Raw genomic sequence first — 16,899 nt, 5'->3', positions numbered from 1 at the left:
CATCCTTAAACAGTTAATCTTATAGTGACCTATTAAAATAAAATGAATTGTGTTATAATTCATCCTAAAGCAACCTCAGGGTTAGTGTATCAGGTAACTCCTGCTTTTGCAGTCCTCATGACGTTTTTAATCAAATTCAGCTGTAATTGCTGGAGCATACACATGCCTCTTTTAATACTCTGCCTACATTTGGGACTCATATGAGTCTGTTTTCTCTTAACATATCTAATAAATAGAAAACATGAAAAGAGCACATTTTGCAGGGCTCTGAGCTTTTCCACCGTTTCATTTGTTCTAGCAATTGTCCAACAGGCTTATGAGAATCGAGCACTTGTCAGCTTTCCCCCCCCCTTGGATAAAATTCTTTGTGGGTTTCAAGTCACTGTTTGTGTTGCTAGCACCCCGTTAAAGGGGCATAGGCACAGGCAAGGAGCAGCTGCCACAGAAGTGAGGTGGAAGCTCGGATGTGCGAGAGGGAGAGATTTCATAGGCGTCTTTAAACATCACTGCCGGTGATGAATGCTGAAATGTTGCTTACATACAAGTCACCTAGGGTTTGTTGATGAAAACTTGAGATGTCATGTCTGCATTGAAGCTATTGGAGTAAACAAAACTGCTGCAACTTTCTCTGCTCGGGGGTGAAGGGGGGGGGGTTTGCTGTCCCATGATGCATCTGTTTCCAATTTGCCAGCAATTTTCTTTTGGGCTAGTAAAGCTCCCAAGATGACTACAACTGGCCACATGGGTTTCCTCTGCTGGGCTGCGGGGTTTGATTACAAGGAGCAGCAAAAGCAGCTCGGGGTTCAGGGGACGCATTTCCCCTCAACTTGTAGGTTCTTTACATCCCAACTTTTTGTTAACACCGGCCTTTAAAGTTTATTTCACTGCAGTTTAATAGGTGCTGCGCCCAGTGGTTCCGTGTATATCTCTCTGCTGGAAGCTGGCTGCGATTTTGAGCTCTTCTGCTTAAAATAAGGGAAATTGGAGGGGAATTTGAGGGATACGGGCGCCCATTAACTGCCCCTCGACTAAAGCACTGGGAAGAGGGGTTTGTTAGCACAGCAGTACGCCCTCGGGGTTCCTCTTCAGCGACGTGGTTTTTGTAATTCACACGTGGAAACGTGAGAAAAGACTGAAAAATGACTTTGAAATGTGATCTGATTCGGTCGCTAGCTGGCTCGCTTGTGATGGTGTACAAAGAGGTGTTCGCGTCCCCGCCGAATAATGAGATTAAGGCTCGTTTTTAACCCGATGCGTGTGGGTTTTTTTTTTAAAGCCACGACAAAAAAAATGACAACGCCGATTTTGTGTGGATCCCCGCAGGAGCTGCCCCGTCCCTTCCCCCCCATCCCCACACACACACCTCGCCGGTCCCCCCGCAGCGCTGATTTTCCTTTCCCTCTGATATTTTCTTCCCTCTATCTTCCTCCTAAAATCCCAGGTGCTTACCTTACCGTGCCTAGGAAACTCTCTCGCGTAACAAAAACAACAACAACAATAATAACAAAGAATCCGAAGAATTTCTATATTAAAAAGTGGCTCTGGCGAGGTCCCTGGCCATTAGGTACAGGTCTGAGTCTGTTTTCCTTGGAAATTGGGAGGAATGCTAAACGGCTCGTCTAGCAGAGAGTAAATTGTGTGCGGAGCTCTAGGCACGGCTCCCAAGTTGCCCTTTCACCCCTTCACTTTATATGTTCCTCTTATTAAGGAGAAAAATGTTTCAATATGTTGGAATTTGGGGCAAAGTCGGGAAGGAGAGAAAGAGAATAGAGATTGGAAGGACATTTTCCAAATAGTTTTGGTAACCATTCGGGGGTTGCACTGAACACTGATGTACGAAAATCCTGGGAAGTTTATCCCCCAGGTTAGTGCAAAATATTGCACACCAGCCCTTCCATGATAACAGTGTGCAACAGGAGCGTGACACTGCTGGGAAAACACATCCCTGACTTGAGGTTTTTTCTATTCCCTATTAGTGTTTCTGTTTGATAGGGATTATTAAGTAGCTCTAAGGGTCTGGAGGTTTTGGCTTGCAGAGGGAGATTATTGATCTGGTGCAGAATAGGCTGGAGATGGTTCCTTCTCGCTCCTCCAGCCGTGTGGGTCTGCACAGCCCTCTGAATGCAGCCCTTGCTATTTGCAGTTCTGCTTCAGAGGGAAACGGGTTAACTGTTTTCAAGGTAAGAGTCCGGGGGAAAAAGCGCAAAGTAAGGAACGATGATTTTAAAACGGATATTTGAAACTTCCTTATTTAAAAGGGGGATTTAAAGTAGCACTTGAGCTCCACTCAGCGTCTCTTTTCGGCTTGACTCCTCAGCAATATTTTTTTTTTTTAAGAAAGTTGTGATTTTTTTCTTTTCTTTTTTTTTTTTTTCTTCCTCCTTCTTTAAAGTCGCGAGTAGCGCCAGACGGGCTCAGCGGGCGAAGATGTCACATAGCAATGATTAATCTAGGGGAGCAGCTGAAATATTGATAAGGGGAAAACGGAAATCAAATGAAAAGTCGAGGGCACAGAAGAGAGGGAAAAGAAAGCGCGTATTGGAGCTGCGAGCGCTGCAGAAGCCCCCTGAGGAAATGCCTGGTTGATGCAGCCTGTCTGGATGGGCTGGGAATACTAACTCCAGCGCTGCTTTGGATCTAACAAGTTTAATCTCTCCTTTGCAAAACTGCAGCGGCAGGGTAGTAACCCACAGCTGGTGGGGAGTTTTGGTTTTGGTCTCAACCTGGATCTTTACAAACTGGTCTGCCACTGGTTGAGGGGAAAGGGTATCAAAGGTGAGTCATTTAAATAATAGTAATAAGACTAAGCAAGAGGTGAATCTAAAAGTAGTTTAAGAGGCCCTTTTATGTTTCTACCGATGCTGGCAGGGTAACGCGATTGATAAATAATCCACAGCAGACTTCTTAAGGCTGGTTCCAAATATGCAGATGTATTTATTTATTCGAACACGCGTAATTGTACGAGGTGAGCGGGGGTGGGGGAGGGCTGACGAGGGGTAAAAGAGGGGAGCAGGGGAAACTGAGACGAGAATCCTTGACCCTAGAAAATTTACTGGCAAAGGAAAATTGCCCTCCGCTCTGTCTACCCCCACCCCCCGTTGCAAGTTCAGAAGCAAAAGAAACTGGAATGTGTTAGGAGGGAGGACGACAGGGAAAAAAAAAAAAAAGAATTGTACTTATCAGAAACACATTGCCGATTTTATAATCAGTTGCCCTTCTGTGCCAGCTGGCCGCGTAATAAATGCTTTAAAAATCAATAAAAGGGGGGCGGCGTGCAGATAGAGAACTGTTATTTTCCAGAGTCGTTGGGCTGTTTTGCCTTTTTCCGCCTTCCTCTGCTTCTCCCAAAGCAGCAGCCTCTCCGCAGCGCTGCGCAGGGAGCGCCGGCACCGAGAAGGGCGCACCGCACTGCGCGCACATCAGCAACGCTCTGCGCCTGTTTCTCATTCCGTAGTTTTCCGCGGTAAATCCTGGAAGCACCGACCCACCCCCTGGAAAATAGCGGCACTTAGAGCTGCACGCTAAAAGGGGGGTTCGTGCTTTTAACGACCCACTAATTACAGCAAGCTAATCGTTCTCCGGCGCGTTCAAAGGGAACTGCAGATCCTGAGTGGAACGGGTAGAAAAAGTTGTCAGACCTTGCAGTGATTACAGATTCATTTTCCCACATAGCTTTACGTTTACCACGGTTGTAGTCAATGTCTGCGACGATGACTTGGGGGGTAAGGGGGAGAGGCAAAAACCTGTTCGTCGGGAGATCATCAAGTCTTAGAAATACAGCAAAACAGATGCACTGCACTGATGCAAGGCAGAGATAAAGCAGTGCTGTGTTTGAGAAACGGCGCTCTCCGAAATGGAAGGACTGAGATTGACATCTCTGGGTTTTTAGTGCTATGTGCAATGATATTTCTGTTCGCTATGTTTAAAATTTATTGTTTAATTATTATTGGTGAGAAAAGTTCTTTAAATCAATAGAGGCCGGCAGGCTAATGGCTCGGCATGGTTTCAATGAGCCACGAAAGGCAACTGCCCCTCGTTCAGCCAAGAGAAACCCTTGGATACAAGTCAATAGGGTTAACTAGTCTCGACATGAAAACATGAGTATTTCAGATGGCTTTTAATTGTTGGCTAAGAAATTCAGTTAATCAAATGTCAGACGTTTCCCTCTGCTCTCGCCAGAAGTGAAGAAGGCACTTTTCCTGAGGGGGCAAAAAATCCACACGCAAAAACAAACAAACTGTTGTTAAACATAGAAACAAAGCCCAGCTTTGTGAAGTCCCGTCTAATACTTGACATTTAGTTACTGGGGTGGACGTTTATCTGTGTCCTTTCTTTCAAGAATACACTTAAATGCCTGATGACTTCTCTTTAAGTAGTACTATTAGCCTTACTTTGTAAACAACGCTCTGTTTCTTTACAGATAGATAGATAAGACTTTATTTTCTATTTTAATTTCAGAGCTATTTTAGGACCTTTAAAAATATCTGCTAAACACGTAAGGATGTTTCAGACTGTACCAGACACTTCGTCTTACGTCAAGGTAAGACATGACAGCATCTTTAAACAGGTAATGTCAAAAATTACAATCCTTCAAAAAGAATTGCAATTGTTTGTGTTGATTGAAAGTCTCTTTCCCATTCCCACTGAACTTAGTTGGGAAGAAAACAAAACCTTCATTGGGAGAGGGGTTGCTATAACAGTGATAGTTCTGGAAGTAGGCAGTGCTGAGTCTGAAACTGAATCATAAGAAAGTAACGGTGTGTTAAGATGCTCTTGTCTTCTATAATGCACTGATGCTTGGCTTTGTGGATTATACTGTAACCACTGTTATTGTGAGGTGTCCTTAATCACCAGATAGTAGTGGCTTATTCCTCTGGAACCGTGATAGCGGTGGTGTGCTGCTGATATCGTATCAGAGCAGTTTCTCCAATTGGCTTCCAATTTTCTGATTTCCCATTAAACACTGAACTAAAGCTAAACTTCATTTAGTATCACTCTACTTCCCCTGCCACATCAACCATTGAATTCAATATGAAGACGATATGAAAAGTTCGGGTTTTGAATTGTATGTTTCTAAACAGATTCAGAAGGGAAAAAGCATGTAATGTGTTAAAACAAAACATCTCTTTCAGTTACTGAAGAAACGGATTGTCACACCAGGCAATGCTTTGTAAAAGTGCCATTTCTTTCATAGTGTCACTTGCAGTTTTCTTCAATCAATTCTTCCATACAGTTCTGTAGGAAAATTGACTTCAATTGGTATTTTTGGAAATGGATACTGCCACAGACTACTAGAACTTGCATTTATACATTAATAATGTATGTACTTTTTAAAAATTAAAATGTGAATCTAAGAATGTATTTCAATGTGCCACTTCTAGCTCTTTCATAAGATTAAAACAAATTCCAAAGAAGAGCTGGCACAGCCTTGTCCCTTTATAACTCAATTGAGCACTATATTATATTTGACATCATATAGTTTTTTTACCACAACAGTTCCCAAGAATGTAAATAAACCAAGCCTGGGACATCTGGGTTACATGTTTAAGTCAAACCCTGCATGCAACAGCACTTAGGGAAAATCTAAAACACAAATGTCTTCTCTCCCAGGCTGAAGAACTGCAGAAGGGTGTTAACTAGAGCTGGGTGGATAATTTGTAATGAATAATTTATTACAGGAATTTTCTCTGTCTCTTTCTTTTCTTTTCCCTTAGTCGGTGATCCATGTGTCGATTTTGATTTTCATGTGCATGTACTTTATTGGAAGTGATTCACTAAATGATTTCTGAGTAGAATCCCAAGGCTACAGATCATTTTGCCAGCAGTTTTTCAGAGGTATTAGTATAGGAAATGCAAGCTTGGTGGGAAGGATCCCAGGTCACAAAGAATTACTTGCATTCCTTGGTTGGATGAACTTGTGCATCTTTCTGGATGAGGTTTCTAGAGGGAATTGTACCAGGAATGGTCAAGATTTCAGATTGGGCTAATATCCCCCTATGATTGTGCTCATAAATCCGTGTTTCAGGGAACACTGATGATTTAATTTTGCTTATTAGATTCATATTACTTTGGACCAGATTCTGGAAGAATATAAACTCCATGCATAACAAATGAAATTAAAGTCTCAAGAAAGCAGATTCGGTAAACTTTCAAGTAAAGAAATAAATGATGTAGTTGTGCCCAGCCTTAGGACTTGACTTCTCTTTGGTGTTCCTATGTATGGGAAATGATCTTAGATGTGTTCTGTTTACAATGAAGAGATGAAGGCCCTTTGACATCCTATATTATGGTATCATTGCCTTTTATTGTGAGGCAAGATCCAGCTGCTGCTGCTGCAGTTAGTAGCAAGATTCCTTTTGAATTAAATGCAACCAAGATCCAGGTCTAAATAACTTAATATTCCAACAGGATTGAGTGAGTCAATCCTTAACTTTGTCAACATAGCCCTCCCACTATGTATAATCCTGCAAGCAACATGCTTGGACAAAGCTCTCTTCAGATAACTATGTGTGTTATCCTCCAGGAAGAACGCCTACAGCTGGACATCCACTCAGTGTCTCAGCAGTGGTGGGATGAGTGGGCTGGGCTATGTGATGCTGAACTCTGCCTCTTCTTACAGCCCTTCAGTATCAGCTGCCATCATTTTGGGCAGGGCCTTGTCTTTGGTATTTTGTCTGTAAAACTTCATTCACACCAATGTCACTAGGGAAATAATTTGTTCCTGTGTTTAAAAACTCAGCAGAGTTTTGAAAGAAAGCTCTTAGGGCCGATCTGAAGTCCTTTAGAAGGCAAAGGAGATATCTGCTATGGAACTGTAAAGTTTTCAGTTGAACAATTCAGTACCAGTGATGGAAAAAAGTACTTGTGTAGCTTCTTTAGGCCAACAAAATTGCTCTTAGAAGTAAGAATATGCTTAAATGCTGGAGAATCTGAGCCTTGAACACACAGGTTATGTCAGTCTCTGGCATCTCTGCGTTTGATGACAGTTTCCACTGATTTCAGTGCACTCAGGGCCCACAAAGTGATGCTACTGAGACTGACTTATTTGTAGAAATGGCACTGACTCACAATCCGGGATAGTCTGGAAGCTTGTGTAATGACCCAGTCCCTTCATGGAATCCCAGCTGATGACTGGCACAGTGCATCCATCACACAGAAGAAAAGCAGGACTGGGATCAAACATCAAAGTTCAGAAAGTTCTCTTCAACGAATGTGTGGTACATATAAGCATTGCATTTATCCTTTGCCTTGTTCAGAAGTGCAGCTCATCAAGTTCAGTGCCGTACCCCTGAGGTACAAAACAGCCAGTGATCACCCTCAGGTCACACAGCTTCGTAACCATGCTTTTCAAAATGCAAAAGTGTGGGGTAGGACACTGGAGAGGGAGGAAGTAGAGGTTTTGAATTTTAAAATGGTTTGTTTTAACAGAGGTGGTTTATGTTGAGTCACACTTACTTGCCAGTGTTGTAACCTTGATTTACATCATAGGACATACAGATCTGCACCTAAAGCACTGTTAAAAGATCCTATTTAACCTCATGACAGCACACATTCTCTCTTGTGCATCCTTGCCTGAGCCTTAATGCAGCAGTGCAGTAGAAATTCCTAAGTATTACAAAACATTTATGATCCTTACTCATTTATTCCATGTTCTTGATAAATTATTTCTATTCTCTATTATGATACTTACTGATATGCAAGTAGTTCATAGTAGTTAACAATTTACTGTATGTCAGAGGGTGCTAATCTCATCTAAACATGAGTACTTGACTTTGAGAATGAAACATGTAATATAATTGGGAAATTAAATTTTAAAAGACAGCACTGGAATCCAGACTGCAAGGATACGGAAAGCATTAGGACTATAAACAGAGCAACATGACCTTTGCATGCTGAATTTTTAATTATTACCATTGCCACAAACTGCTCCTCACTCCTTTTCTGTATCTCAAGCCTGTACTCTGATATGTGTGTAAATGCAATACAGGAGTAATTTCGAGGTGCTGCAGTCTACTGTAGCAGGACTGCTTTAGCGGAGTTTTGGACTGGATGGTCTCCAGAGGTCCCTTTCAAGCCCTATGAGTACGCGATTCTCTTATCCAGAGTTTTTCTTCAGCCCTCCGGCAACATCCAGCCGAGATGCGCTCCTTAGGCCGCTTCGGGTACCAGCAGTGGAGGAGAGAGTTTGAAAGCGAAGTGCAAGAAGAGGGCGTTAATGGTCTCTTCCAGTCTTAAGTATCCGTGAAGTGTTGCTGCAGTGGGGGGATCGCACTTCTCGCCCTTTTAGCCTGAGAAGACGCCCTTGTTTAGAGAGCCACAACACCACAGCATCTCTGGGTCGTGTTCTGCTTTCCAGTTGCGCAGAGGACTCCTGCCTTCTCCTTCCAAGGAGAACCTCGTTGCGGATGATTTTCCCTGGGGTGCCCAACCTTAAGACACGGGAATCCCCTGGGCTGACTTGTGCAGGAAATGTTCTCCAGGCCAGACCTCTGAACGGACACGAAGACAGACTTTCACTCAGCTCCCTGAGATGGGAAGAAGGATCCATCGTGCGAGCAGGACTACTCGCTTTAAAAATGGATTTCATGCAGCCATAATGTTTGTGGTACCGTACAAAGAAGCATATTCATGGAGGCAAAATAGTCTGGGTGGCTGGAAACAATATTTGGTTTGTTCTTGCTTTCCCTCTGCCTGGAAAGTTTACAGAAGCCCTGAAGAGATTTTTTTTATTATTATTATTTTTTTTTTCTCTTGAAGGACAAAACAGTGGGATTTTCTTTGGAGAGGGCAATGCGAAGGCTACTGATAAACCTGGCACAGACATTTTCTCTCCCACTGAAACAACAGCAACCAGAGGCTGCTCCGGGCACAGATTGTGTGGAAAGAATATCTTAGTATTTATTATTATGGTTGTTATTTTTCAACAGAAATCTTGCGGCAGAGAGGATACCTAAGGAGCTCATCGAGGGATTATTAGCCTGGCTGCATCCCACAGGCGCTCAAAGACACACGGATGCTGGAAACGCGGCGGCAGAGAACCTGCAGCAGGCACTTAAGGACAGCTAGAGAGGCTGTGCCCCGCAGTCAAGGGGAAAATCAGACTTCATGGACTTTTTTTTCTTAGAGTTCAAGTAAAGTTGTTCCTACTGAGGCCACCCTTACTCAGTCATGTCTTTCTTCTTTCCTTTTCTTTTTTTCCTCCTCTGCAATTCACGGCGTCCCGCAGAATTTCTGGTCCTCGCACCTGGGCTCGGGAGGACACCATCAGGACCCCCAGAGAACGGGGGCTTTGCCGAGGGCAGAGTGGGCAGTTGTGGGTATGGGCTTCCATCATTTCCGACTTCAGTGTCACACAGAGTGATAGTTGATCTGTGTATGCACCGAATCATTCTCATTTTGAGGAAGAAACGCCGTTGTTAGACTTCAACAGTGCATCCCGACAACTTGCTGCTTAAGGATTTAGCTCCTGTTTGCAGCCACTTCTCTGTTTCAAGGAAACAAAATCCCCTTCCATTTCCTGGTGCCCAACAAATCCTGCCTGATTTTTACCCGTGCTTAAGTCAAGCACTGCGTGAGGAAGGGCTGGCATTGCTTCTCCCCCGCTTTACTTTCAAGATACTGTTTGGATTTCAGTAGAAATTGTAGAAGAAACGTTGTTTCTCCTGGAAACGTGGCATGCTGAGGCTTTCTAAAATGAACCACACTCGGGCACAGGGGACAAGATTTTGCACTGGGTGACTCCGTCCCCTCCGGATACCAGCATTTAAGCAGCTGAATCCTCCTCAGCTCTGAGACCCTCTAATGGCTCCGTTCTTTTTCCACGATTTACAGAAAAACGACCCCCACCAATATGCTGGAACCAGCAGATTTTGTATTCCAGCCTTCCATATTTCCAACCCAACGTGGCAAGAAAAGGGAGCAAAACGGGAAGAGAAAGTGAATGCTGAAGGGGAAAAATGCTTAAAATCTTTCCTGCAAATCTCCAAATATATGAAGTCTGAGGAACAAATTCAAAGCAGGCACAGATGCCTGAAGAGAAGTTAGAGAGAAATATTCTGTTCCATTCAAGCGCATCAAGGGTCTAGCTGAAGTCTTGTTTGGCTAAGGTCAGACGAGACTGGGTTCTCCAATAAAAATAAATCTCAAATTAATTATGGCCTCAAGCGAGGGGCCAGACCTTTGGAGCTAGTGCACTGCCGTCTGTTTTCTTGGCCTTCGGTATTTTTGTTTTTTTGCTCAGCTTTTCAATAATTGCGGGATGGGGGAGGGAGGGGGGGGGTGGGGGCTGTTTTATTGGGACATGGAGCTCAAATAAAACCAGCCAGGACGTTGCTTGCCCACTCTCCGCGTAATTGCAATGCAGTTTGAAAGCTGCTGCATCTTCTCCACGCTGCTTTTAAGACATTATGTTTTACTTAGCGCTGATTAGCAGTGAGTAACTTTCCGGGTTCAAGTTCCCAAATCCCATGGGTTGTTCCTGTGGACCAGGAGGGACCGATCCTCCTGCTGTAGGGCTAGAAAACTACTGCACCCTCTCTGTTGCTTTGCCCAATTAGTTTAAAGTGGGATTCGTTTTGGGGGATCAAATCCCAGGGCTGTAGCTGGGTCTTTTTGCTTGTAAGAATGTGGGTTTAGAAAACAAATAAAACACGTTGCATTTTTCATTCTGTGATGAAGTCGATGCCAGAGAAAACTCAGAGCAGGAAATTTCAAGCATTGGCTGAAGCTGGTGGAGCCTTTCTCTCTGGTAAAGGCTGAGGCAGAACAGGAGCTGGCCTTCTGCGAAAACAGCCCCGAGCAAAGGAGGGTGGTAAACATCGTAAATGCTTTTCTAGAGGACGGTATATTTAGAAAGTTTTATATGTATTCAATATATCCAGCGCAAGGAACGTGTACAGAGAAAGTTAGTTATAAAATAGGAGATGGTCACTGGCTGCTTTGTGGTGATGGGGCCCGAACGGTGGTCGCTCCCAGCCCAGGGCTGCAGGATGGCGACAGCTCAGCTGATGCTGTTGGGACACGAGGGGCTAAAAGGAACCAATCCCCTTTCGTCATCCGAAAAGAGTGTTTCCAACCTGCAGCTGAGGCCTGAGAAGACTTTCATTGTGCTTATTCCTCCTGCGGAATAACTGGACGGTTTTAATTATTAAATGATGACTCTCTAATCTCGCGTGAATCAGTGAGCCATATCTTTGAGAATACGTTCTCCCGTGAAGGACTGGCATCGGACTGCACGCAGGAGTTACTCCTTTCATACTGGATGTGAGATAGTCTCGGACTGCCCCCAGTGTGTCCTCCTCCACCAAACCAGCATTTTTATCCCTATGTGCGGCTTCAGTCTATGTAGCTCAATTGTAAGGACGAACGGAGGAGGTGGGGACACGCCAAGCACTTGAGATCGATATTGAAACAATTAAAAACATCGGACGAGAATTTCGTTTCATTCATAAATGCAGTTAAAAAATAATAATGGAGGAGCAACTGATTTCTACCAGCCTGCCCCAATGCAAGCAGTTGAAATCTTCCATGGTTGCCAAGATCAAATGATTTCCCAGATGTCTGGTCGTAACCACATTAAACGGACCGTAATTCCTTTACTGGATATACATACGCATCCAAGAGCGGAGCAGACCCAGCGCACCGCTCGCTGCCCGCCCCGTGCCCACCCGGCCCCGCACCGCGAGGCGCTGCTTCTCACTTCGGGTGATGCAAAGCCTGGAGCACGGAGCCGGTGGATATTCCAGCCTGGTCCTAAAGTCTGAGATAACTTCGAGGGATTCTTACGTTTATTTATTTATTTTTTAAATGTTGTTTGGGTGGAAAAGAGTAGATTGTTCAGCTTGACTGTTACAATGGTTAGCAACTTCGCTCGTTATCTTATCTGATGGGTCCAACCTGGGTGACCCGAACGTGCTGCATTTTGAATCGCCCTCAGACATGCAAAATAAGCCCCTGAGTGTCACGGTGCCCTTCTGGCAATAAAATGCAGAGTCGTGCTCCTAAATTATCTCTAGGTGGGAGAAGGGGGATGCTTGACATCTGCCTGTCTTTGGGAGCACTGGGGAGCTACTGAGAGGGCTGGGCTGGTTTACCTCAGCAGCCTGGCGTTTTGGACATGTAGGACTCCTCTTCAACCCTCTCACCGCGTTTTCAGGTGATTTCTCGGTGAAACCTTGAGCTCCGTGGGGTCCGTGGATGAAAGAGGCTCCTTCCACGGTATTTTCCCCCTTCCTTTCGCTGTCAAGATCTCTCCCGCACCCCCCAGCTCTGTTGTTTTTCGGAGCTGGTGGAGAGTGTTGTCTAGAGAGGAAACCATTTGGGTTTTGAAAGGATGCGTTTCACTCTTCCCTTTAACCTCTGGCTTTTCTGGTTGCAGCAACCATACGGTAAGGCTAAAGGGGGAGTGGAGAAGAGTGTAGCTGGAGGGATGGAAGGGAGGGAGGGAAAGACAAAAAGAGTAATGAGGCAAGCAAAGGGTTAACCGCGATTTCTTTTAATTGAACTCCAGTTCTTGTGGCCCTAGGCAAGGGGGGACCTGACCCCGCTAGCAGCATCCAGATGTGCTGCTCTCCGGGGACCCCAGCGCAGCCCCCTGGATTGTAAAGCAGACAGGGGAGGACGGGGGTGGGGGGCGGCCGGGCTGTCCCCTCTGCCCCTCCGCCTTCACCTCCTGCTTGCAGGCGGCCTCAGTCGCCGGCAAGCGGCGAGGCAAAGCTTCAGGTCTGGTCACGTTCAGTCCCGTGTCTGCATCTGAACTCCCAAATTGTAGCTGAATTGATGAGACTAATTTCAGAGGAGGGGGGAAGGGGGGAGGGAGGGGCAAGAGGAATCTACAGCTCACTCCTGCCAGCTTCGGGCTTGGAGAAATAAAGTATTAATAAGGCATCTCTGCAGCAGGCGAGTAGAAACACTAGTGGCTTTATTGCATTTCCCTTTTGGAAGGGGCGGGTGCAGAATAACGTTGGATATATTTTGATCCCCCCCTGCCCCCCGTGGTTGGACTAAAGACAGGGGAAACAAAAAGACTGGACACAGCTGGCACTGGACAAGGTAATGCCCTCCACTGAGAGATCTGACGTTCAGGAGAGTCCTCCTGCCTCGACACTTTCTTTCTTGGCTCTTCTCCTCGGGCTGCAGCAGTTTGCAGAAGTGGGGAATACAGGACGCCCAAATCGTTGCACGATGTGTTCCGCTGGTGGTTGCCTGTTATTTTTGTAAGGGGAGGGGGTGGGAAGTGGAGCTGGACAGGCGCGTATTGTCTCCTTTCCTCGGCTCCTTCGGAGGCTTTCAGCCTTGCCCGGAAAAAGGAAAGCGCGTTTCTTTCGGAGCGATCGCTCCCGTTTGAATGAAAGACAGAGTTGCAAGTCAGGGACTCAACAGGTCGAAAAGCGGGATTTAAAGGCTGGCGTTTGATTTGGTTTTACTGCAGTGCCTGCACTGACACAAAACTTCAGCTGATCTGTCAATTACTGCTAATTTTTGCCTTTTTTAAAGTTTGTATTGTATATTTTTTTTCCGTCGGAATGGGATTTTAGCAGCTTAGCAAGAAGGTTGAGCGGAGAGAGGAGGCTGGGAAAGGTGCTCCCAGCCCCCGGAGTGCAATGGATGTGTCGCCATTGGTCTTAGGACCTTTGCTTGGGAGCCTGTTATCTCAGCTCTTGAGACGACTGGAAGTGAAGGAGGTAGGGGTGACAGTGGAAAAGAGCTTCCACTTTCCAGCAGCCCCACTTCCAGAGCGTTTAATTACTGGAGCCGTTTGTCTGCCCTGCATTATTGCACTCAGTGCTCCCTCCTGGCTGGGACCGGACCCGTCTCACACTCCTTGTTGGGAGCTCTGCCTGGGACAGGCGTGAAGCGGGGCCACAGCACGTTTTAAATACATTTTGATCATCAGACTTCACTTCTTCTTTCTTCCTTTGTTTCTCTCTTTCTTTCTCTCTTGTTCTCTTTCTTTTTCTTTCTCTCCCTCTCTCTCTTTTTCTACCTTTCTCCCTCTCCGTCTTTCCCTCTTGCTTTTTTTTTTTTCTCTCTCTCCCTCCATGCTCCAACTGCGTCGTATTTACGGTTTTCTACCCTTACTTTTTTTTTGCCTATGACTGGAAAACGCATTAATAAAAAAATCTGTGGGAAGAGGCGGAAATTCAGTGAGTCAGGCTAGGGCTGCTCCAGCCAAAAGGGGAAAAAAAAAAAGAAATGAAGCAAAAAACATGTTAAACTAAACTGTGGGATGACACACAGGGCTCGCTAATACGGTCTGGGGTGCAAGGCAAGGTCTCCGTTGGACTGGCTGCACTACGACAAACAAGAGCTGACAGAGGTAGCTATTGTTCTGCCCCTTCTTATCTAAATGGAGCAAATATCCTGTATGTAAAATATATATATTTTGATCAAGAAGGCAGGACCAGTGGAGAGACGAAAGTTTCCTCCTCGAGTGACTTCACTTCCCAAAATTAGCAGAAAAAAACGTTTCATCCGGTTAACTGTCTCTTTTTCGCTCTGCTGCAACAACCAAAGTTAAAAAAAGAGCGACAGAGAGAGCGAGGGAGGGAGAGGGAGAGAGAAGGCGAGGGGATAAGCAGAGGAAAGTAAAATCCCTGGAAAGACAGAAAGAAAAGTGAAAGAGAGACGGATAAAAACTTCGGGAGGCTCCAGCTGCAGGCTAAACCGGGTCAATGTGTGGAATATTGCTGGTACCGGCTGGAAGTTATTCTAGATGGACGGCACTATTAAGGTAAGGGGCGGGAGGGGACGGGGACCCCCGGCAGAGTGGCGCGGTACGGGGGGCTCCATGACCGGGCTGACCCGCTCCTCCGCTGCCTCCGGGGCTCCCTCGCCGCCTCCCGGGGCTCGGGGCTCCGCAGGCAGGGGCGGTGCGGGGCCAGCAGCCCCCAAGGCGGGACGGAGGGGGCCGAGGAGAGCCCCGGGGATGTGCCCGGCTCGGGGCAGCTCGGAAAAGCAGTGACAGCTGCCGGACCGTCGCTCCGCACCGCTCGGGGCCGCAGGGAAGGGGGGTGGTTGGGGACCGCGGGGCTCCGGGCTGGCCCCAGATGTGTGCCGCTGGCGTCTAGGTGTCAGCCGGCTCTGATTTCCTCTCCTGATCCTGTCTGAAATGCATTGCTGGTTCTGCTGGTCGTACAGGCGTTTCCTCTAGTAATTCTGGTGGGAGCAAGGAACTGGGTGGCTTGGAGGAGAAACATCACCCTAACTTGGGGCGAGGCAAGGGGAAGGGGAAGCAAAGAGTGTGGCAAAAAAACCACGAACATAACCAACCTCTGGTGGCCTTGAGCAAGCGAGGACGCTGCTGGGGCTTAGAGAATGGTTCCCCCTCCTTTCACCCTCATCAAAACTCCAGCTTCTGCAAAGATAAACCAAGCCTTCTCGGAGTCCCTTGAGGTGTCTTATGCTGTTTCTCCAGGGCCAGGCAGCAGCGGGTTTGCTTTCATGCTTTGGGTTATGCTTACGGGCTCTTCTTGAGGGAGCACTACAGCACAGAAGTAGCTCAAACAGCAACCTTGAAGCGAGAGACGCTGTGGGTGTGTTTGAGTTGGAGGATTTCGAAAGATGCCTATCGCCTGGGTGGGGTGTTGATCTCTTCTTAAAAGCCTTTTTTTTTCTTTCTTTTTTTTCTCTCTCTCTTTTTTTTTTTTTTTTTTTTTTTTTTTTTCTGCTGACCTGGGGAGAAAGAAGCTGCAAACTGGCAGGAACTGAAACTTTCTCCCTCACGTTGCAGCTTGTGACAAGTGCACTGTTTGGAAGGGTCTCAAGAGAAGTGAGGAGGGAAGGAGATGGGCAGGAAGAGAAAATGGAAAGAGGAAAGACAGAGGGAGCAAAAGGGGAAATGTCAGAAAGGAAGAGAAAAAACAGGAGCGTTGAAAGCACAACATTTGGGAGGTATGGAAGGAATAATACACATCTTCCCTACCACCTCTTCAGGTCTGTAGCAAAAGTAACCTGGACCTCATTCAGGATATGTTTAGTGCACCACAACCTTCTTTGATTTGCAGAGCCCTAAAACACTGTACAGTGAAAGTGCAGAAATTTCCCATCTGTACCTTTGCTGCAGTGCACACATGGACTTGCTTTTCTTCACAGACCGTGACCCTCAGCACCATGCTCTGAAAGGTGCTGAATTATTCCCCTGGCCCACACAGCCCATGGTGCCTCCTGGGATCTCCTCCTCTGCCCACTCCCTCTATGCTGCAATCCAGTTGCTGTCACCCCCTGCCCCGGCTTTGGGGATGAGGAACTGTAACTCTTAGCAGCTAGGCCCGCGGTCACGCTGGGGAGGCTGTGGCAAAAGGAGGAACTCAGGCACGTCCCGGGTCACTGCCCCAGCTCCTGGATCTGCTTTGCAGCCTTGTGTTATATTTTCCTGCTTCACTTGTAGTCCAGAAAGAATTTGGCTGAGCTGAGAGACATGGGATACTGGTACACCAGAGCCTCAGCTGGGGTCCTCTCACTGAGCAATTCTACGATCATCAGCAGCTTGCTGCAGATCCATGTCTCCTGTTGACTTCCTCCTATAACTGACCCCTTCTTTGTACCGGACACCTGCACAAGTGATTGAGAGCTCCTGTAGTGTTCTCAGGGTTATAGGAGATTTCTTGCAAATTTTCTTGCTGTGGAGAATTGAGTGGGTTCTCAAGGAGCATCAGAGCCATGCACTGGCAGATTTACTGCAGTTTACCACTGAAAGGAAGGGGTTAGGCCACCCTGCATGACTTGTCTCAGGTGAAGGGCAATGAGAGAGGATGTGGCTTGAGATGCTTAAATGTTTTTAATATGCTGAGCTCTATATATAACCTGTGCTTCAGGGTAGATCTTCTAAATTCTAGGACATAGTAAAGCAAACCTGTGCTGTACCCAGGAAAAAGCACTCTAAAAAGCAACAGTATCCTT

At 46.2% G+C, this 16,899-nt stretch overlaps 1 protein-coding gene across 3 annotated transcripts in view; it reads left to right on the top strand.

The window, feature by feature from the left end:
* The first annotated feature begins 2,428 nt into the window (after positions 1 to 2,428).
* FLI1 (Fli-1 proto-oncogene, ETS transcription factor) overlaps positions 2,429 to 16,899 on the top strand; it is a 74,689-nt gene continuing 60,218 nt past the window's right edge. Inside the window, exons 1-2 of one of the 3 annotated variants that reach the window (XM_072354840.1) lie at positions 2,429 to 2,775; positions 4,459 to 4,540. In XM_072354840.1, coding sequence (XP_072210941.1) covers positions 4,502 to 4,540 — 39 coding nt within the window. In that variant the 5' untranslated portion in view covers positions 2,429 to 2,775; positions 4,459 to 4,501. Of the gene's footprint in view, positions 2,776 to 4,458; positions 4,541 to 13,016; positions 13,051 to 14,481; positions 14,732 to 16,899 lie in introns of those variants that run through there. The other 2 variants (XM_072354843.1, XM_072354841.1) reach the window with 2 other exon arrangements.

The sequence above is a fragment of the Excalfactoria chinensis genome, chromosome 21 (assembly GCF_039878825.1).
Source record: "Excalfactoria chinensis isolate bCotChi1 chromosome 21, bCotChi1.hap2, whole genome shotgun sequence".
Taxonomy (NCBI): Eukaryota; Metazoa; Chordata; class Aves; order Galliformes; family Phasianidae; genus Excalfactoria; species Excalfactoria chinensis.
This window is presented reverse-complemented; position numbering and strand designations above follow the sequence as displayed.